General features: G+C 45.5%; 1 protein-coding gene across 5 annotated transcripts in view; it reads right to left on the reverse strand.

The window, feature by feature from the left end:
- The window catches only part of RIPOR2 (RHO family interacting cell polarization regulator 2), a gene marked incomplete at both ends in the record, with an annotated part of 176,888 nt that overhangs the window by 14,907 nt on the left and 140,181 nt on the right, over positions 1 to 21,800 (reverse strand). For 3 of the 5 annotated variants that reach the window (XM_080710143.1, XM_080710142.1, XM_080710144.1), the window contains 7 exons: positions 1,272 to 1,440; positions 3,867 to 4,048; positions 7,416 to 8,075; positions 13,148 to 13,277; positions 14,255 to 14,403; positions 14,784 to 14,909; positions 15,325 to 15,368. In XM_080710143.1, the coding sequence (XP_080566269.1) occupies positions 1,272 to 1,440; positions 3,867 to 4,048; positions 7,416 to 8,075; positions 13,148 to 13,277; positions 14,255 to 14,403; positions 14,784 to 14,909; positions 15,325 to 15,368 (1,460 nt within the window). Of the gene's footprint in view, positions 1 to 1,271; positions 1,441 to 3,866; positions 4,049 to 7,415; positions 8,076 to 12,608; positions 12,759 to 13,147; positions 13,278 to 14,254; positions 14,404 to 14,783; positions 14,910 to 15,324; positions 15,369 to 21,800 lie in introns of all 5 variants that reach the window. The other 2 variants (XM_080710140.1, XM_080710141.1) reach the window with 1 other exon arrangement.

Consider the following 21,800-nt stretch of genomic DNA (forward strand, 5'->3'; position numbering starts at 1 on the left):
ATCAGTTCATGAGAGAAAACTTTACCCTCTGCAAGAGAGTGCTCCCATGCCTCTCAATGTAGCTACTTTACCTCTAAAAGGTAAACAGGTGGTTCGCTTGATGCAGTATCAGAATCAGTGAGAATAAGGAGATATGAAAAACATCCCGTTCAAATGGTTGGCAAAGCACGAATAGCTACAAGTAAATAAAAATCCTTGTCTTGATCAGAAAAGAAAATCACTTCCTGCCAGGTTGGTTGTTGGTGTCAAGGTTTTAACCTCAACACTCAACGGAAGAGTTCAAGCAGGGTCTTGGCCAATCAAATGACAAGTTGCCTGTGGTTATTCAAGGTTCTTTACAAGTGGCAGAGAAACATACTCCTCTACATCTCATCGTGGGTATGGGACTGAGGAAGCAGCTGCCCCTCTGGGCCTTCAGCTCCCTGCCTCCCCTCTACCTCTCCTGTGCTTGCAGGAACACAATTCCTTGTTTTCCCGCCCTTCCTGCATGGTCCTCCCCACCCCCAAACCGTTGTCACATTTGCTTTCATGTTCTTATCCTGTTGCGCACACATCCAAGCAAGCTGGATGGGAGAAGACAGGCAACCAGGCAAGAGGAAGCATTTCAGTAGATGCTTTGGGGAGAATGATTTGTTCAGGATAGCTGAAAACCTTCCTGCAACAAAGATTTCATTTGTTGAATGAAAAACATTTGCTCCCCGGTTAAAACCTTATGTGCTACAGAGTTTGAAATGAGAAAGAAAGCCAGCTCTGTGGTGCCCTGGAGCGAGAGCTGACTGGTGACGATGATGATGGTTTAGAGAAACACTCCTTCTTCTTGCTCCTAAGAGTGACTTGTTCAGAACTGGGGAAACATGGTTGGATTCTGTGGCCCTTTATTCTTAGCTCTCCAGGTAGTGGGGAATGAACTCATGTGACGTGCAGGTTAATATATGTTTATAAGACTGCCTTCCAAACTCCATTTGTAGATGGCAGAATGCAAATATCCTTTTCCCCTTTTCAAATTCCTCTCCTTCACTCCCCAGTGATATAAAAGTGACAGCTACCCATATTCTCCCTTGTAATTTTAAAGGTCTAGAGACATAAGTTGTAAGATGAAAAACCCAAGGTTGAGAGGAAGGATGGAGTTGTTGAGTTGGTTCAAATCAAAGTAGGATTGTAGTCTTATTCCTGAATTTCTATTTCCCTGGCAAAACTGAAAACACAGAAGCATGCTCTCCCGGCACATAAACGTCTTTGCTTTCAAATATGAGAGCAGTCGTGAGTCCCACCTGGACGAGCTGGGTACAGTACTGCAGGTGTCTGACGATGGTGATGTCTAGGCTCTCGTTCCCCGTGGTCAGTGGGAGAGGGCTTCCTGCCACGCTGGTCCCCACTCCCGTGTCTTCCGTCAGCGCTTCACTGAGATGCCCCCTGGCTTCCGGGTGAACTGACCTGTAACTGGTGAGGCAGGATGGGGGCAAAACCTTAGCTACTTCTTTCTGGGCAAAGACCACAGGTCAAGTCAACCTGACTGGCATCAGGTCCCCAAGAGCATCCATCAAAACAGCCTTTCAAACTTGCCCACTCTGAAAAGGAAGTGTCTTTCAAAAACAACTTGATCCAACCTGGGCTCCAATTTGCCCAGTGTTAAAAGACCATGCAAACAAATTGCTTCTTGAGTTTCCTGTTTACTTCTCTAGCATAATGAGCCATTTACCAGGCAGTGTCACCAAGAAGCCTTTAAACGTGCCCTTGTTTCGCATTTGCTGCCCTTCCCTGCTCAGTGGACGGGTGACGTGCCAGATTTTCTGGGATTAAACTGTTCTCTGTATTTGTGGTTTCCCAAGAGTAATGCCATTAAGAAATAATCTGTCAAGGCCCTTTACTGGCCTCAGATCAACTGCTTCTTGAAGAAAAGAATAAGGGAAATCTGCCAAAAAGAAGGATGAGATGTTCTACTCCAAACAAAAGTTCCAAATGGTGTTTGAATAGGGCACAGCTGAGTCCTGCCTCCGGTGCTCTGGGTAAGCCCCAGTGTCCCACTGCCTAACATTACGTCATGATAGGCACTTACATGACCTACTTTTATTCTTAAAATTGACCCATGTGCTCTGGAGAAAGGGAACAGAGGCTTTATTTCACAAGTTGGTTAGGGTAGTCAGAAGGACCGGCTAATGAGGATGTTAATGAGCGAGTCCTCTTCCTGGGGCTGGGCATACCAGTGTCTGGCTTCCAGCCTCCTGCCCCTCACCAGTGTCCACGCTACAAACAGGGCACCTGCCACAGCTCAGCAGCTCTGGGTGAAAATTCACATGTGTCTCCAGGGGAAAACTCTGCCCTAGTGTCTTGGCAGTCAACACGTATTTAACGCACACATGCAATTCTTCCTAATAATTGTGATGACATACGGTATAAGCGACTGAATTAGCTATATGTACCACTGTGTTTTGTAAACTGTACTAAAGCTATGATGTTCTTGTTGTTAAAATGCTTCTTTTAGCAAGAAGAAAAAAGTTTAGATTGGCACCTCGCCGTGATAGATCACGCAACAGCTCAAGTTAACAAGTTTGCAGGACATTTTTGGGCGAAGAAGTTTCTCACAAATTTAATCAAGCTAGAAAAATCTCAATGTAGAACACAGAAGTATAACTTAAGTATTGCATTCTTTTACTAAATTTTCTTGCCTCTTATTCCTTGTTTGCCTAAAGGATAAATGCTAGTTCTCATGTTTATGGTGTCCCTCTACCCCCTAAACCGTTCAGGAACAACAAAAACCCCAAACAATAACACCTCACATAGAAAAATCCGTAGGGTTGGACAGCCTGGGCTGGTTGTAACTTGAAAACCTATTTATGTCATATTGTGTCAAAGTTAAAGACTGGGAGGAAACCTAGCCTCCCTCTGGGGAGGCATTTGGGCATTGCTTCATAGCAGATGAGGTGAGTTTGTTCCACTGTGCTTTGTTTGCCTTAATCTGAAGTCACAAAAGAGACCTCACTCAGGACTCTGCCCCAAAGCACATGGTTTGGCTGCACAGGGACACCTGGCAGAGAAGGAGACAGCTCTCATCTCCCCCATGTGACCCAGAGAAGGTCACAGGATATTGGTCTGTAAACTGACATCCTTGTTTATAGTTCCTGTTTACATTCTAAGGGAAATACGCACCAGGGGCTTAACCCTGTCTTTTTTTTTTTTTTTTTTTTGGTGTGTATACGTGATTCTAGGGATTGAACTCCGGAGCATTCTATCTCTGAGATATACTCCCAGCTCTTTTTAATTTTTGTTTTGAATCAGGGCCTTTCTAGGATGCTGAGTCTCGCTACTTGCTGAGGCTGTCCTTGAACCTGTGGTCCTTTGGTCTCGGCCTCCCAAGTACTGGAATCGCAGGCGTGCACCAACGCGCCTGGTAATCCTGGCTTTGATCAGATTCTGATGAGTGTTATCTCATACAGACTGACGGGGTTGAAAGGAAAGAGAAACAGATGAAGGGAGAGGCAAGCAAAGCCCAACCAAAAAAAGGTGCTGGCTAAAAGATGTGCACTGGGAGGGAGAGGCAATTCCAAATTTGCCACCCAGTTAAGAGTTCTCCAGAAATGTCACATTCCTGGTTAATTTGGATTAGTCACATAAAGATTGAGTTATACACCTATGGCAAGATTGTCCTCTTCACTTCTAAGAAAGAAAAGAGATTTATTTTCACCTAAGCAACCCCAAAGAAAGGAACAATATTTAAAAGTCATACTTGACATCAAAAAAGAACCAATTCGCCATGTAGAGAATTCTATCATCCTGGAGATGTGTACCAGGTCTTCTCTGGTAGTCTCAAAGAACAACTGTACCAGCTACAATCGGTGAAACCAAAGCGGATCTGGCTGTAGACTTACCTATTTTTCTCAGTCTCAGTGTCTGAAAATACCGAGTCAGCACCTCCTCTGCTGGGACAAACCTCTTCGCCGTCCTCTTCCTCGTCAAAATCGGATGTGTTCAGGAAGTCGAAGCTTTCTAAAGCACTTTCGACTGTAAGACTTAGGCTGGAAGACCTGCTGCGGCTGGCTGCTGGCTTGCACTGCAAGGCAGAAGGCACCGAGGAGAGCGTCAACACACCCCAAGGAGAAACAGGATGTGGCACCCGGGACCAGATTCGACACTTTTACTTGGTTATTTTTTTCAAGCTTTTATTTTTTTTGTTGGCGTTTAAAAGTCGTCATATTCAAAACAGAAGTACAACCACTGATAAAATGGCACGACATCTGGGCATTTATTCCAGAGTGATCCGGAGAGAAATACACAGGTAGAAGAAGAGACAAAGCAGGACTGGCTGTGAGCTGACACTTGGGGATCAACGGGGCTCCTGGGGCACGGACATACCTACTCTGTGGGAAACTTTTAGGGTAAAAAGTTGAAAAAACATGACAACCAGAAAGCCTCCGGAAGCAGAACTGCTATGTTCTCTCTGCCTACCACTCACCCCAAATAAAATACGAATAGCGAACTGGGTGCAGTAGCGCCTGCCTGTCCACCTACAGGCTGAGACGGGAGGGTGGCTTCAGCTCATGAGTTCAAGACCAGCCTGGGCAACATATAGTGAGACCCTGTCTCAAAAAAAAAAAAAAAAAAAAAAAATGCAAACCCAAAACCAAGCAAAAACCCAGCAGACAAAATTTTAAGAGTCACTGAGCTAACATTGATTACTAGCCATTGTCTAATTCCAAGTGACAATGTGTTCAGAATCCTGGATTATCTGCTCTAAAGGTAACAAAAACAAATCCCAGGAACAGAAGACTGCTCAATTTACCTTGTTCACACTCTATGCAAGAAACCCTATACCTTTTTTTTTTTTTTTGGGGGGTACTGGGGATTAAAACAAGGGGCATTCTACTACCAAGTTATACCCTCAATACTATTTTATTTTTATTTTGAAACAGGGTCTCACTAGGTTGTTGAAGGTCTCACTAAATTGATGAGGCTGGCCTCAAACCTTCAATCCCCTTGTCTCAGCCTCCCAGCTACCAGAATTACAGGTGTGCACCATCACACCTGGCTAAAAACCCTACATCTTAATGTTACATTCACAGCATATGATTTTTTTTTTTCTTTGAGCACTGAGAAACAAATGAATGGCTTGGGCCATTCTTCTGCTATGAAGAAACAGGTATTGTCACTTTCCTGACCAGGCCCTGGAGTTTGGGGGCAGACCTCCTCTATGGCCTGTAGAATTATGCTGCAGGGCATAAGCAGAAACATTACAGACAGATAATGCTAGCTGTCACAGGCTCAGAGGCAGGAGAAGTATTCCAAATATTCAAGAGGACGCTGGGATGAATTGGAACCAAGTCCTGCCAGTGAGACGCACTACAGGTCCTCCTTCCACTAGGTGGCACTGTTGCTGATTTCTTAGCACAGGTCGGGAGGGCCTTTCGGGGATCTGTCTCTGACACTTAAGATGGCACAAAAGCATATGGGGAAACGTCTTTTAAATCCCGGCTCTTTCATTTGCCCTCGGGGATCTCCAACCAAGGCGCAGCATCATTTAGTTTCTGGTCCTCAAGCTGGTTAGCACCCTAGGAATGTGAAGGAGGAAAAAAAGAGAGAGAAAGCTTTGTCTAGCCGATGCTTTAACTCCGGCTGGATACAAAGCCACTCACCCCAGGTCAAAACCCTAATGACCTTTTCAGTCCTGAGGGGAGGGTTTGAATGCATCACATTTCTAGGTCTTCTTCCTCAAGCTAGATATCGGCACAACTTGATCGTCTAGAGGATGGGTGGGTTTAAATACTATTCATAACAAACAAAAGGAGTGGTTGAGGATTTCACTAGCAAGATAGTTTGGGGATGACTAAAGAGCGAAATAATACTCTGGACAGAAATCTGTGACTGTCAGGTTTTTACAAGACTAACAGGTGACAGGCTTAGTGTTTTCTGATGGATGGAGCTACTTATCAGCATCCTTAGATGCCTGAGGAGGGGGCTACCCTCACCACCAGCTTCCTAAAGACACTCTCTTCCAAGCAGTCAGTTTTTGTCTTAGGGGATTCTTTAAGGGGCAGTGCTGGGGATTGAACCCAGGACCTCGTGCATACTGGACAAGAGATGTTCCACTGAACTACATCCCCAGCCCTTGTGTCTTAGCTCTTTGAAATGAACCCCTCTGGCTCACAAAGCAAAACTGGTCAACTGTGTAGAAAAGATTTTCAGAGCAGGGCTGTGAGTGTAGTTCAGTGGAAGAGTGCTTGCCTAGCCAGCACTAGGCTCTGGGTTCTACCCTAGCATCACACACACACACACACACACACACACACACACACACACACTCTCAGTGGAGTGCCAGATGGGCAGCCTTCACGCCTGAACCGTGTCTGTTCAAGGACCCAGAGAGTCAGAGGTTAAAATGTCATCTGCCAAGGGCACACAACCTCTTCAGGGCTAGGTCAGCATGACTCAGAGAGAGGGATAAGAAGGTCAGAAAAGCTTTGAAAATAGAATTTCAAATGCCACTAGGGAGGCCACATCCTGAAGCAGTCATGCAGGGGATGTGGCAGCCACTCTGGGTTCACCTCCAGCTTACCACTGCAGCCTTGCTTTCCAGCCTGTCTCACAGAACAGGCCCCTGAGGAATTACTCCTTTAAGAAAAGGGATCCAAGTTCCTTTCTGTAAGATCATATAAATCAGAGTGGGAAAGCAAAGAATACACAAAGTGGCAGTGTGATTAGGGACCAAAATTCAAGTTCTGTCCTCCTGGGCAGTGTTCTTTGTTCTTAAAATGTTATTGTATCTGCCAGATAAAGACAGATGGTTCTGATGTAGCAGCAGGGTCTCATCATGGGGAGGAAGTCATCCCTCTCACTCCCGCCTTCCTACTTCTATCCCCTCTGATCGCCAGGGATTGGGGAATATGTCTCTGGTGGAGCCTGGGATTCCTTGGCTTCTAGAATATTCCTGATGATCAATTGCTGATGATTATTCTGAGGTCCTCATTGATGCTGTAGCCACATCCAGGAGAAGGAACCCCTCTAGAAGGCTGCTCTGTACAAGGAGATGGGGTATGGCCTCACATGGGAACTCTCTAGCTCTGACTCCAATCAGGGAAGGGCCCCCATTTCCCAGGAAGGACCCTAATCAGTAACAACTATGTGACTGGTGGTCAAGATGCCAGCATTTCATTTTTGGGATTAGAATGATGAATTCAGGGACTAGAGGAGTTTTTTTTTTTTTTAACTTTTACATGAACTCCTCATCAGTTAAGTTGATCTCCTGTCAGTCAAGTAAAAATTGATATGCATTAAAAACTACCACCGTGTAAATGATGGTCATTTATTGATCCTATGACTGGGCAGGAATTAGAAAAAGAACAAAAGATACGGTAGGTCAATCGAGTGTCGGTTCAGGACACCTCTCTCCAAACCTCACCCAATTTCTCTGCAAAGGCACTTACCTTTAGAATGTCATCCAAATGCATGACTTCCTGGTTCAGGTCCCGAAACTCTTTGTACTTCTCCTTATGTGGTTCTAGTGCGAGGAAGAGCCCACTGAAGGCATCCTCCAAGCTGCCATCCAGAAAGGATCGACAGCCTTCCGACTCGCCGCTCACAGAGCCCTCAAAGAACAACCTCTCCGCGGCCACGGGCACCTCGGCCGAGGTCAGCCTCTTGACCAGCTGCTTTGTGATGTTTCCTTCAAAAGCGTCCAGCTCCACGGGCTTGAGCTCAGAGGCCTCATCGGACTCCTGCAGAAAGGCCTCGGCAACGTTGTCCTCCAGAAACAGGCGCTCCGCCCCAGCACCTGCGGCCGAGGCAGGCTTCCTGGGCTCCAGCGGCTCTTCCTTCGGGTGGGACTTTGGCTCCGAGCAGTCTCCCAAGGAGTTCCTGGAAGATACTGAGCTGCTGTCCTCGTTCTGGGAGGACAGGCTGCCCTGGTGTAGCTCTGCGGGGGTGATGGTAATTTCTGGATTTGCTGAGCAGGAGCTGGAGGGCGAGGCAGCTGAGCTGGAGGTGAGGGTAGAGTCCCCATTGGGCAGGTCGCTGAAGCTGAGAGACAGGGGCATCTTCTCCTCAGCTGCCTTTCCATTTTCAAAGATGTCATCAGGTAGATTCGCCTGCAGACAAAACGTACCGCATTATTATTCTCAGTACAAAGGGTGTGTTTGGCATGGTTTATATCCAGACAAAATGTAAGGCCACCAACACAAAAACACCAAGACTTTTATATTAGCCTTTTATTTGTTGATGTGTATGCATGACCATAGCAAAAAAAAAAAAAAAAAAGCAATTAAAAGCTCTGTTTTCATAACTGAATCTGGGTGAACGTTTACAGGACTAAAATTTGACATTTTTCAAAAGAAAAAAGCTTGGGATGGGAGAGGGTATTGCTTGTTTTCTTTCTTTCTTTTTTTTTGTTTTTTTGTGGTACTGGGGATGGAACCCAGGGGCACTCCACCTCCAAGCTACACCCCCCAGCCCTATATTTTATTCTTTATTTTGAAACAGGGTCTCACTGAGTTGTGAAGGGTCTCACTAAGTAGCCGAGGCTGTCCGTGAACCGTGATCCTCCGGTCTCAGCCTCCCCAATGCTGGGATCACAAGCGTGTGCTGCACGCCCGGCTCGTATTGCTTGTTTTCTACATCCTGGCGTCTCACAGTATTTTTGGCAGGCATACTTGTGAATAACTCTACCAATTTTTCTTGTCTTTTTTTCTTTTTTGGGGGGCATCCACTTTGCAGGTCTTCCAGCATTCATGCTGTTTTGCTCCAAAGATGTGATGCTTTATTCTGCTTCAGTCCTCAAAAATTAGGTTTTAAAAATCTCTACCCATAAATCTCACGTTCTTGGAAATGTTTTATTCATTTAGTAACCATGCCATAAATAATTCAAGGCCAGCGATAATTTGCATAGCTGCTCTAGAAATTGTAGAAAATGATTAAGAAATGAAACATCTCTCTTCCGGGAGGCGAACCCCTGGCTCTCAGGGTGTCTAGAAGCACAGTCTTCTGTCAAGCAGCCTGAGGCTGAGCTTCAGGTACGCTCTGAGCTCTGGGAAGCAGAACTTGAAGAGAGGTCAGAAATATCCAGGTAGCCAAGATGACCCATTCATGAGTGCTGTGACTTCTAAGTCAGCTTTTCTTGTGTTGCGGTCTGAGCACAGTATCTAATGCCAAGCGATGCTTTGTGGAAAAAGTTTTCGAGTTATTTGAGATTTGTCCCTTCAGAATTTGTCTGCATTTCACACTGTATTCTGTGTGTGTGTGTGTGTGTGTGTGTGTGTGTGTGTGTGTTTGTGTGTGCGTGCGCGCGCGGTACTAGGGATTGAACCCAGGGGCACTCTGCCTCCGCACTATACCCCCAGCCCTATTTTTTATTCTTTATTTTGAAACAGGGTCTAAGTTGTGGAGGGCCTCACTAAGCCGAGGCTGGCCACGAACCTGCGATCCTCCTGTCTCAGCCTCCTGAATACTGGGATTATAAGAATGGGCCACCACGCCCGCCTACACTGTATTCTGTACCTGTGGATTCCACCAACCGAGGACCAAAAACACTTAGGTGGGAAAAAAGTGTGTAGTTACTCAATACATGCAGATTTTTTTTTGGCTTGTCATTATTCCCTAAAAGAGTAAAGTATAAAAACTCTACTCTTTTGTATCTACTCCATTGTATCAGGTCTGTAAGTGACTAAATGATTAAACTATGCAGGAAGATGTGTGCAGGTTAGATGCAAATGTTATGCCATCTTGTGTCAGGGGCTTGAGCATCTGAGGATTTTTGCATCTATGGGGTCTCAGAACCAACCCTCTGCAGATGCCCAGGGACAGTGGTAAGTATCAAGCTAACACCTATTTTAAGTGTGTACAATGACAAATTCTCACAATTGTGCTGGGAATGGCTCCAGCAAACAAAATGTCCCAGCAGGGGAAACAGGGAGCAGATGGGAAGATTCTTGTCCCTCCTACCCCCAAGCGGTGTCCCAGGTTCTGCTGCCCCAGCTTTGAGGCCACTAGATCCCTACACAGGTAGCTCATGCCACCCAGACTGTCCCTTCTGGTGCGATTAGAGGTGACTGACTTTAACCACAGGATGAGAACGCCAGCCTGCCCCAGGGACACCCCGGGGCTCTCCCTGTTCTAACTAAGGCTGTTTCTTCTATTGGAGATTTCTTTTTTTTTTCTTTTCTTTTTTTTTGGTGGTACTGGAGTTTCTGGAAACCCTTCTATCTCCGGGCTTTTTTTTTTTTTTTTAATTTGGAAACAGGGTTTCTTAAGCCAGCGAGGCTGACTTCGAACTTGCGCGATCCTCCTTGTCTCCGCCTCCCAAGCACAGGGATTACAAGCGTGTGCCACCATGCCCGGCATCTATTGGAGATTTCTGAACTGGGTTTCTCCAAGTCCTGGGGTGGGGCTTCTGTTCCCCTCTTCTTTCCCTCTAGCCTGTTTTAGTTCTTCTATTTGTACCTCCGCATACCCGCTGTGTGCCTCAAAGCATAGATAAAAGGGAATCTTTTGGGGGATGGATGAGGAATGCCCAGAATCCCCTTCCTGGGAGCTCCCTTGTGGGGATCCCTTAGACATCTCACTGAACCCTCAGTTCTCCCAGGGATGCTGCCAGCCTCAGCCGAGGAGGTGCTGGCCAGGGCAGAAGACTGGGCAGTTGAGGGTCTTATCTATACCCCAAAGGCCTCCCCAGTGTTCTCTTGAGTCCCACATCCTGAAACCTAATTTGCATCTACACAAGTGGCTGCTACTGATTTGGAATTAGTTGAGGGCCCCTGCCCTGGTGGAGCAGTATTGGTTCAGGGCACTGAAGTGGAGCTGAGGAGCCTTTTAAATCAGGTTCCAGTACCATCCATGGCTGGACCTGTGAATGGCGTTGTCTGCACATGACCTTGTACGTATTGGTCTCATGAACTGGACTGAGCTATAAGGTTCGAGAACGGAATTCACCAGCCTTTGTAACTGCTTGTGAAACCATTCCCCCTGCCTCCTGAAACCGTCTTACAAAACAGTTTGAATTTTTATGGCACCGACCACAATTCCTTACACACAAGAGAGGCAATTAACAACCCACTTTGCAGTTTAAACTAAAAAAACAGCCACCATCACTTAAAACCTTGGACATTTCCAGGGCTGTTTGCATCTTGTCTCCAGGTATCGCAATCGCAAACGGTCCCCAGTAAACAGAATTCTTTGTTCTTGACTAAGTTGGTTTTGTCGTGGCTGACAGAATGCATGTTGTAATTGAAGCGGGATGCCGTGAGCTAAGGGTCCTAGGAGGGGAAGGATGCTGCCCGAGAGGCAGCCCTAGAACCCAGCCTTGAAGAACAGAGAGGGAGACAGGAAGAGGAGCAGGAAGCACATGCCTGAAGTAGAATGTATACAAAGGCACGAGATCCCGAAATGCCCTGTGAACTTGGAGGACAGTGGGCAGCTCAGAGGAGGAGGCCTGGAAAGGTGATATGGGCAGATGGGAACGGTCACTTAACCTCTACGTTCCTCCAAAAGGCTATAGGAAGCATCTGGCTTTTTTTCTGATCTTGCTCTTGTTTAGGTATGCTACTTGAAGCTCTACCAACTCACCCTCTAGCCTCCACCTTGTGGCAAATAAGCATGAATATGTTAACAATGATAGTTATGTGCATGGTTGTGCCAGGTCACCTATTTGTTTAATTTTTTTTTTTTTTTTGCGGGTCTGGGGATGGAACCCAGGAATATTTGACCTCCAACCTACACCTCCTGCCCTATTTTTTATTCTTTATTTTGAAACAGGGGTCCTACTGAGTTGCGGAGGGCCTCACTAAGTAGCTGAGGCTGCCCGCGAACCGAGATCCTCTGGTCTCAGCCTCCCAAGTGCTGGGATTACAAGCATGTGCCACCACGCCCGGCTCAGCTCACTTATTTTTGACATATGTTTTCACGTATATTTTTCCATGTATTCTTACTATTTTCCCTTCACAGCCCGCTGGATTTTATTTTAGCCTTGCCCTTTTTACTTGTATTTTTTGGTTTAATGAATAAAATAATATTAGTAGTAGTCATCATAATCTTTTCCTCTCTGGACATTCAAAGATGATTATATGTCTTTACATAGCAGAATTGTGTGTGTGTGTGTGTGTGTGTGTGTGTGTGTGTGTCCTCTTGTGATATAATTCCTGATTCATCTCAAGTGGTTTACCTATGGTATTTCTATGAACTAAATATCGTTTACTAAGGTATTATAGAACCAATATGCTGCAATAAACTCAGCCCTACAACCTCCTTAAATAGAAATAGCTCTAATAAAAAGGTTTAAGTCCTTCTGAGTTCTCTGCATGCCAGTTCTTGAAAGGCTGATATCAGTGATAAGTTACCTTCTGAAATAAAGCCTCTTTTGGCCTTAAGATAACTGTTGTTTTTGAAAATGAAAAGCTTGTTACCATGGATACCTTTGGCACAGCAGAGAAAAATCACAGCACAAAAGAAGGGATTATCAGCAAAGAAGGAACACAGAGTTGCATGCACAGCTGAGATCCCACCCCAAGGACAGGATGCCTGGCACCATTGCCCGGTGACCAAGACCAAGAGGACGAAACCAGAGACGTGCTGCGCACGCATGCCACAAGCCCCCGAAGTTATGCACAGCACACTGGGAGGGCCACACTCACATAGAGCTCTAGCAGGGACCTGGGGCGCAGGCTGAGGGAGGGCAGGTCACCCACAGAGCGGCTGCCATGCAGCTTGGCAAGGAAAGTATCTCTCAAGGCCCCCAAGACAGACGGCCGCCCGGGCCTGCCCGGTGAAGGGAGCCACCATCGCTTCAAAGCCAAAGCAAGATGGAGAGTTAGTGGAGAGAATCAGGTCACCAGTCCCATATGTTTCTGATGCAAACAAGCTACTACCGTTAAAGCCATTATGCACATCTACTTCTTTCAAAGGCTAATCCTAGAGAGTGTTCAGAAGAATCTGCATGTTATTACCCAGGGATAACAGGTGAAGTAGGAAAGGCAGGCGCTCACCACCTGGACCACGGGCCACCTGCACCACGGGGCATGGATCCTTATCACCACTGGGTTAGGGTGACCTTTAAGAATCATGCTAGCAGGTATTTTGAGGATCCCAACACTAGCTGTGAAGCATTTCAAATGCAGGGAGTGAGTGCAGCTCAGACTCATCATTTCTACTCCAGGAATCACACGGAACTTACAAAGAAGGCGTGCTCTTTGAAGGTGGGCGTTTCCGGGGTGCCCTGGCTGTACATGGACATCCTCCTCTGGAGCGCAGCCGTCTTGTTCCCAGTGCCAGAGGATGGGGTCGTGTCCTCCACGTCAAAGGGACTGCAAAACAACAGGTCCTCAGGTATGCTTATCTGTTAAAATTACCTGAAATGGCCACAGGATGCACCGAGAGAGAATCTCCTGATACTAAAGCCAGTTCAACCAGCGGGAACCAGGCTAGTTTGGGCTAAACTGAATGATCAGGAAATAAGCTAAGAAAGAAGAAAGGGGAGGGGAAGAGCGAATTTGGACCCACCCTTGGGACCACAGATCATCACGGCTTTATGCGCAGTTTGCCTGTCTACAAGAGGTGTCTGTTTCCTCATGAGCTTTAGAAACGTCAACATATTAGTGTTCGCTCTCACATAAACAAGATTTTAGAAAAGTGTGTAAAATTCTTTGAGCTTTGGAGGGGTACACGCTGAAGGAGACAAGCAATTAGCAGGTTATTGTTCAGTTCTCACAAGAACACTCAAAAGTGGAATCCCATTCCTTTGGGTTGAAAGAGAGCCCTCCTGCGTGACGTGACGGAGAAGAGAGTCACAGGCGGTTTAGAACAATGCTGTTTAAATTCTCTTGACATCAGATCCACCCAGCAATTTGTGATGTCATTGACTGGAGAGACAAGAGGGTGGGCTGGTACCATTTCAATGACAAGTGATAGGCTAATGAGTCAAGTTACTGGAGTGTGTGTGTGTGTGTGTGTGTGTGTGTGTGTGTGTGTGTTGGAGGAGGGAATTGAACCCAGGGGCATTCTACCTCTGAGCTACACTCCCAGTCCTTTTTTAAATTTTGAAACAGGTTCTTGCTAAGTTGTTGAGGGCCTACTAAGTACTGGGATTACAAGCCTGTGCTTTATCTGACTTTAACAGGTACATACATGTCACCTGCTGGGTTTGTTGAATAATCCGGATTCTCTTCTGATGCAGGTACTGGCCCCTACGTGCTCCCTGCCTATGCTGATGGCCCCACACCAGCCCTGAAGGGCCCCAGCCACTAGCAGATTTCTATCGCAGGAGCTGGAAAGGGTGACTTACTACCACGTGATCTCCAGGTTGAGTTTGATGGTGCCGAGGTCATTGATGTCGACAGCCACCACCTGAGGGCGCGCTGCAAACAGCTCTTTGGTCTCGCAGGTCACGCTGCCCACCAGGAGGTGAGTGGCCAGCCCTTTGAGCTCTGTGACCTGGGAGGAAGGGAGGGAGAAAGGAGGGAGGGAGAGAGGGAGAGGGAGAAGGAGAGGGAGGAAGGGAGGGAGGGAGGGAGGGAGGAGAGAGAGAGAGAGAGAGAGAGAGAGAGAGAGAGAGAGAATGTTCTATCCTTTTTCTCTTAACTAGCTGGTCACTTCTTTCAGAACCATGTCTGAAATCAGAAGTGGGTATTTTAGAAGCCATCTTGGCCCTATGACTTTGCCCACTCTCTTAGACGTTTAGAGTGCAGCTGTCCTGAGAGGGACTTGGTAGAGGGAAGTCTGAGCTGGGGGACAGAGGTTATGGGAAGAGGTCCCCAGACATGGTCACCCATCCACGACACCAGGAGAGACAACGGGCAGTGACGATATGGTACCTTGATGGAAATGAACCCCACGATCAAGGGCAAGAAAACCATCTCTTCTCCATCCCAGCTCTGTTTGCCGTTGACTTCTATTTTGCCTTTCAACTTCCACCGCTGCCGGCCGTACTTCATGAAGATCTGGGTGACAACATCAGACGATCCCGTGTCCCGCCACCGCGCCTTCCCCATTCCAAGATCAAAGGGCCAGGGAATGTGGGGTGCCCTTCTCCCCTCCCAGCCGCCTTAGCCCTGTATTTTTGGTTTTCAGGGGAGCTGATGATGAGTAGGATGGAGATGTGGGAGGCCAGGGTGCTGTGCCCTCTGCTCAGTTAAAATAGTGCTTTCTCTTGATAGTCCTACATTGATGGAACAGCCATTGGGACAAATTCCCCCAAAGCCCCAGCTCCCTTAGAGACAGGAGCCATCACCAACAACTACCAGGCAGCTAGAAGCAAGAGAAAAAGACCTCTTGGTTGGCTTAAAATGTTTTGTTTTGTTTTTAAGTGATAAGGACAACGCTCGCCCTTCAGGTTCCTAACCAACAAATACTTACTTCATACTGGTCTCCAGGGCAGAGGCGAGCGAAGCCGGCCAGACCTGCAAGCAAGCAGTGAGGATATGAGGTGCGGGACACACACCCCGCAAGAGACACATGTCGGCACCTTAAAAAATTCAAGTAAAGTAGCATATTCTTGGGGAAAAAATCAGACAACAATTTTTTGGCACCATCTGTGGGAAATAGCTTTTTGGAAATTCCATCTATCACAATGGAGAGGATATTCTTTGAAAGGGTGATAGGGGGTTCTGGGGCAGGTGATGCTGTCTAGGGAGGCTAGAGGTCTGTGTACCTTTGCCAGGTTCCAGGTTTAGGATATTAGGGCCTGAATGGGATATTCATTTGTTTACATACATATTCTTATGAAAAATAAATGGGTCTTTTGTTTTTCCTCCTGTTCTAAGGCTTATGATTTCTCAGAGCTTCCCTCCCTCCTGATTTTTTTTTTTTTAAATTGGAGATTGAACCCAGGGACATTCCAACTCTGAACTATATTTCCAGTCCTATTTTTTTTTTTTTTTTTTTTGGAAACAGGGTCTCACTAAGTTGCTGAGGCTGGCCTGGAATCTGCGATCGCCCTGTCTCAGGACCTCTAGTGCTGGGGTCACAGGCGCGTGCCACCCACATGGCTTTAGCCTCCCTCTTGAGCTAAGATTCCAGGCTCTCGTTCCCCTCTCCCAGTTTACTCCTTTCTGTTTTCCTTTTTATCCATCATAAAGATGCCACCATTTACCACACTATGAAATCGCTGAAAACAAATTACCATTTAGACAAAACTAGCAATTAGAAAAGCAAAATCAAACCAACTAACTGCCAGCCCTCTGTACCCCCAAAGAAAGATGTGGCTTTTCTTGCTGGGCCTCTGAGAAAGACATTTCTATATGGATCTGCTCAACTGAGATCTGGTATGAAATGTGTCTAGTGCGGCAGTAAAAGCAAATCTTGACAGACTGGACAGCCCCATCTTGGGACAGCTCAAGAGCTCTGGCTTCCATCAATCTCTTTCTTTCTATAGCTATTTATTGAGAGCTCACTGGGTGTGAGGGTCTACACTAGGCTTTGGGGTAACCATTTGGAAGTTAAGAAAGATTTCAGAGATACCCAGAGTATAGAACAAAACATGGTTAAAGCTCACAGGGACCAAACAGGCCAGGAGTAAGTAGCTGGTGTTAAAGCTGAGGCTCCTTTCTGTTCTAGCTACCATATTGACTGCTCTACATAAGTTAACTCCAATTCCTTTGCCTTTAACATAGGATAACAATATCCACCTTACAGACTTGATTTTTTTTTTTTTTTTTTTTTTTTTTTTTTTTTTAGGTACTGAGGATGGAACTCAGGGCCATTCTGCCTCCGAGATACACCCCCAGCCCTATTTTTTAATCTTTATTTTAAAACAGGGTCTTGCTGAGTTGCAAAGGGCCTCACTAAGTAGCTACGGCTGGCTGCGAACCGAGATCCTCCTGTCTCAGCCTCCCAAATGCTGGGATTACCAAGTGTGTGTCACCACGCCTGGCTTAGAGACTTGTTTGTAAGGGCAATAGATGGAATCTGGCACCCAGTAGGTGCTTCGTATGTGGCAAGGATTCTATATCCTGGAGAGGGATAATACTATGTATTGATCACATACCACATGGCAGTCATTCAAAAGATGTGGATGTGAACAGACACAGCAGATTAACGTAACATCCTCCAGGGAAGAGACCAGTAGTGGAGAGACAGAAAAGAGGAGACCTTTGCTTTTTTGCAACGTTTGTGGTTTTTATGAGACTGTATTCCTTACATAATTAAATTTTTGAAAAAAAGATTGTCATTTAATGCAGGGTATCTCCATGGAGGAAAGCAGCATTTGAACAGCAGAATTTCAGTAAAGGAGGGCATTGCTCTACAGAGACCAGGCTGAACAAGCAGCATGCATGCATTTGACGGTCTTTCTTTTCATGATACTGGGGATTTGATGTAGGGGTATTTTACCTCCAAGCTACACTCCCAGCCCTTTTTATTTTTTATTTTGAAACAGGATCTTAAAAAATTGTTCAGGCTGGCTTCAAACCTGCGATCTTCCTATCTCAGCCTTCCAAGTACTGAGATTACGTTTGTGCGCCACCATGTCTGTTTTATCATTATTATTAGTGGTATTTGCCATGCTGGGGATGGAACCCAGGGCCTCACACATGCTGCTGTGAGCTACGCACCCAGCCCCTCAACAATATTTCTTAAATACCTACTGTGTGTCAGGTATGAATAATGGTTAATGGAGGAAGGTGTGCAAGCCCATGTACCTCATGAATAGAGGAAACTAAGCTCATTCACTGAGATTTATCAATAATCCCAGATCAATTAATCAGTTCTTTTTACATCTGTGGGTTGTTTCTGTGCCAAGCAAAAAGCAAAGCCCTTTACATTCATAGGGACCCAGAGTCTGACGTTTTTATCAAGGAACGGAAATTTAATAGAATTGGGCAAATTTTTTGTCACTTTTAAACTTTCTTACTTTTTTTTTCAGTGGTCCTGGGGATGGAACCCAGGGCCTCTACCTCCAGGCTATACCTCCGACCTATTTTATATTTTATTTTAAAACAGGGTCTCATTAAGTTGCTGAGAGCTTCAAACCTGTGTGATCCTCCTGTCTCAGTCTCCCAAGTACTGGGATTATAAGTGTGCGCTACCATGCCTGGCCCACTTTTAAACTTTCTGATGACCATAAATAAATAAATAAATAAATAAATAAATAAATAAAATTTTATAATTAAAAACTCCAGTTGGGCGTGGTGGCGCACGCTTGTAGTCCCAGAATTCAGGAAGCTGAGATGGGAGGATTGTGGTACGTGGACAGCCTCAATTACTTAATGAGGCTCTTTGCAACTCAGTGAGACCCTGTTTCAAAACAAAGAATAAAAAATAGGGCTGAGGGTGTTGCTTGAAGGTAGAATACCCCTGGGTTCCATCCCCAGTACCACACACACACACACACACACACACACACACACACACACACTTCCAATTAAGCCAGGTGTAGTGGCTAGGTGTTGTATTCTAGTACTTGGGAGGCTGAGACAGTAGTAACACAGGTTTGAGGACAGCCTCAGCAAGTAGTGAGACTCTCATCAAGCTCGTGAGACCCTGTTTTCAAATAAAAATAAAGCAGGGCTGGGAGTGTATCTCAGAGGTAAAATGCCTCTGGGTTCAATCCCCAACACCACACACACACACACACACACACACACACACACACACTTTCCAATTAAAAAAATCAGCACAAATGTTAACATGACCTTTTAATAAAAGGCAATATTTATAATGCAATATTAAAAAGCCAAGGTAGGACATAAAATCTTATGTAGAGTATAATTTTTTTTTTTTTTTGGGCGGGTCTGTGGATGGAACCCAGGGGCATTCGACCTCCGAGCTACACCCCCTGCCCTAGTTTTTATTCTTTATTTTGAAACCGGGTCTCACTGAGTTGCAGAGGGCCTATGTAAGTAGCTGAGGCTGTCCACGAACCATGATCCTCAGGTCTCAGCCTCCCAAATGCTGGGATTACAAGCGTGCGCCACCACGCCTGGCTAGAGTATAATTTTAACTATATATAATTGTATCCACATGAATAGTTTTAGAAAACATGCTCAACTGTTAAAAATTGCTCTCTCTGGCAAGGTAGAGTTATGAATTAAGTATTAGATATTAAGTTGTACTTTTATTTGACTTTTAAAAAGATCATGTAAACCAGGTATGGTGGCACATGCCTGTAATCCTAGTCCTGGAGAGGCTGATAGAGGAGGATTGCAGGTTTAAGGCCAGCCTTTACAATTAGAGAGGCCTTTAGCAGATCTTGTTTCAAAATAAAAAATAAAATAGGGCTAGGGGTGTAGCTCAGAGGTAGAATGCTCCTGGGTTTGATTCCTAGTACTTCCTTAAAAAAACCCTCAGAAAATTTTGGTTGGATATTTATGATAATTTTAGCATAGTTTTAGCACTGGTTGGTGTGATTATATATAATTTTATTTTGGGGGTATATTTCTCAATATTTTTTTTACAATTAATAAGGTACTACTTTCAAAATGTGAAAGCAGAGATTCAAGAAGACACAAACAATCCTTCCCTATTTACCCAGTGATTTCACAGAGGTACTGGATCTCTCCAAGAGAGATTATTTTGATTAGCTGATACTAAGCTCTGTGGTTCTTAGATTCTTTTATACACAGACATTCAAATGCTAGAGGGATCCCGTGGTTCCTCAGCTTCTTCCACTCCCGTTGGCAACCTCTGAATTCTTGGTTGTTTTTTATATTAAACGTGGTTTTACCCATGTGAAAATGCCAGGGATGGATTCACACAACCCATTTTGCTTTCTATGCATAGTAGAGTAAAAATCAGTCAGGGCCGATGGGCAGGGCTGGGTTAAGACCTTAAAAACATCCAGCAGGCTTCAAAAAGAACCTGCTGTTAACACTGGCCGTCAGCAGATGGCAGCAAATCACCATCTTATGGGGCTCTCATACAGGAGCCATTCCATTTAGGAACAGCTTCCATCAATAATTAGACTATAACAAGCCACTTAAGAGGCCTTACTGAAATAACAGTAAGTTTTACTAATACACTGGAGTATTTAGTTTTAAAAATACTTCTGAATAATGCCTAATTGGTTGGTTTTAATAAATCCGAAGCTTGACACGCTGATTTTAATAAAATCCAAAATGCTCTTTAAAAACCTGCAAATTTGTTTGGGATAATTCATTTTTTCTTTACCTGTGCAATTACAATATAAGCTTGGCTAACAAGAAGCTGACTTGTGAAGGAAAGGAGAAAAATCCTTTGAAGGCTTTTCTCCCCCCTTTTCAAAATTACCGGGAATTTTATATCTGAGAAATTTAAGTGAATAGGAGACAGATGCAGTGATCATTTTTTTGAGCTTCTCAATCAGTGTTACTACGGCACTTTCTTGGAACTGTAGATACACGATGGGTATATAACATCAAACAATAACATAGCAAAACTGCAGTAGCTCGGCCAAACCAGGGCTGGGAAGCTCTGCTCATGCAGAGCCCGCGGTACCCGTCCCAGGAACAGCAGTGACAGCCAGGCCATGGCGGAAGGCCCATGGCCTGGCAGCCTTCTCTTAGGTTCTGGCCTGGGGCCGGCTGGCATGTCCACAATGGGGAAAAGCTCAGTGTTTTTTCGGCAGTTGGTTACTGTCACACTGTCTAGGAGATTTTCATCATGACCACTCAGAAGCCATCAAGGGCCACCCTCAAGGGAAGAGGATGTTGAGGCTGGGGGCTTGGGCAATGTTTGTACCCATGGTCTTCCAGCTTTGGGTGATTTCTACACTTCAGTGTTCCTGGGGAACAGCTCACCTGTAGCCTGGAAGGGAGGTTACAGAGCCTCACGGTGGCCCACCCACCCCAGGGGATTTATGCAAACCTCATCCTTTCTTTTTCAGAGACAGAGATTTATTTAGGAAAATGGGGGATACATGTTTAAGGGAGAACACAGGCCATCTCTCGAGTGGGAGAGTGCCTTTGGGGCTCACAGTTCTTTTGTAGAAGACGCCTGTGAACAGGGGGAGAGGGAGGGATGAGGGCACACGGCAGGGGTGGATGTCTGGACTTCCTCAGAATCCTTAGGTTCCAGTGGGTGGTGCCTGAGCTTGACCTTCCTTATGAATCTCTGTTTATCCTTCCTTTGGGTTCTCAAGAATCTCCGGTGGGGAGAGGGGTCATTATGATTAAGTGTGTGGGCCTATAAGAAAGAACCGACTCTGTAGGATGAAGCTGAGGATTATGAAATTTCTAGATCTTTTTTTTTTTTTTTTTGCGGTACTGAAGATTAAACCCAGGGGCATATTACCTCTGAGCTATATCCCCAGCTCAATTTTATTCTTTATTTTGAAACAGGGTCTCATTAAACTGCAGAGAGTCTCACTAAATAGCTGAGGCTGGTTGAGAAATTCCTAGATTTTACAACTAGTTTTTCTTTCCTTTCCAGTTTGTCTCCCTTTTACCCATTTTTATTTTTTCCTATCCTATCTCATTCCTCCTTCCCCAATTTAGAGCCCTTAATCTTTAGGATTGATGAAGGATTACAGTCCGTCTTCTATAGCTGTTTCTATGCATGCAGACCTTTTTCTGCCAGAAGACTGCCCTCTACCAGGTCTATTACAATCCTCCTTCCCTGGAGCCCCACTTCCTGCTCTGAGGAAAGCTGTCCATGACTGACAGTGAGACCCCTATGACGGGCCTCCCTGATTGTTGACCAGGTGCAAATCATCTCATTCCCTGCAGGCCTCTCTGGCCCCAAAGCTGTGGGCTAGTGCAGACTACCAGATATAGGCAGGTCCAGGACATATCTGAATGAAGTAATAACTGGGAAGAGAACCAGTTTTCCCTAAGGAATCCTATCTGAACCTCCATCCTAGTCCATACTCATGGATACATGCTCTCTTTTTACCGGGCATTCGAGCTTCTCAGATTCTG

Source organism: Muscardinus avellanarius, assembly GCF_963383645.1.
Source record: "Muscardinus avellanarius genome assembly, chromosome: 14".
Taxonomy (NCBI): domain Eukaryota; kingdom Metazoa; phylum Chordata; class Mammalia; order Rodentia; family Gliridae; genus Muscardinus; species Muscardinus avellanarius.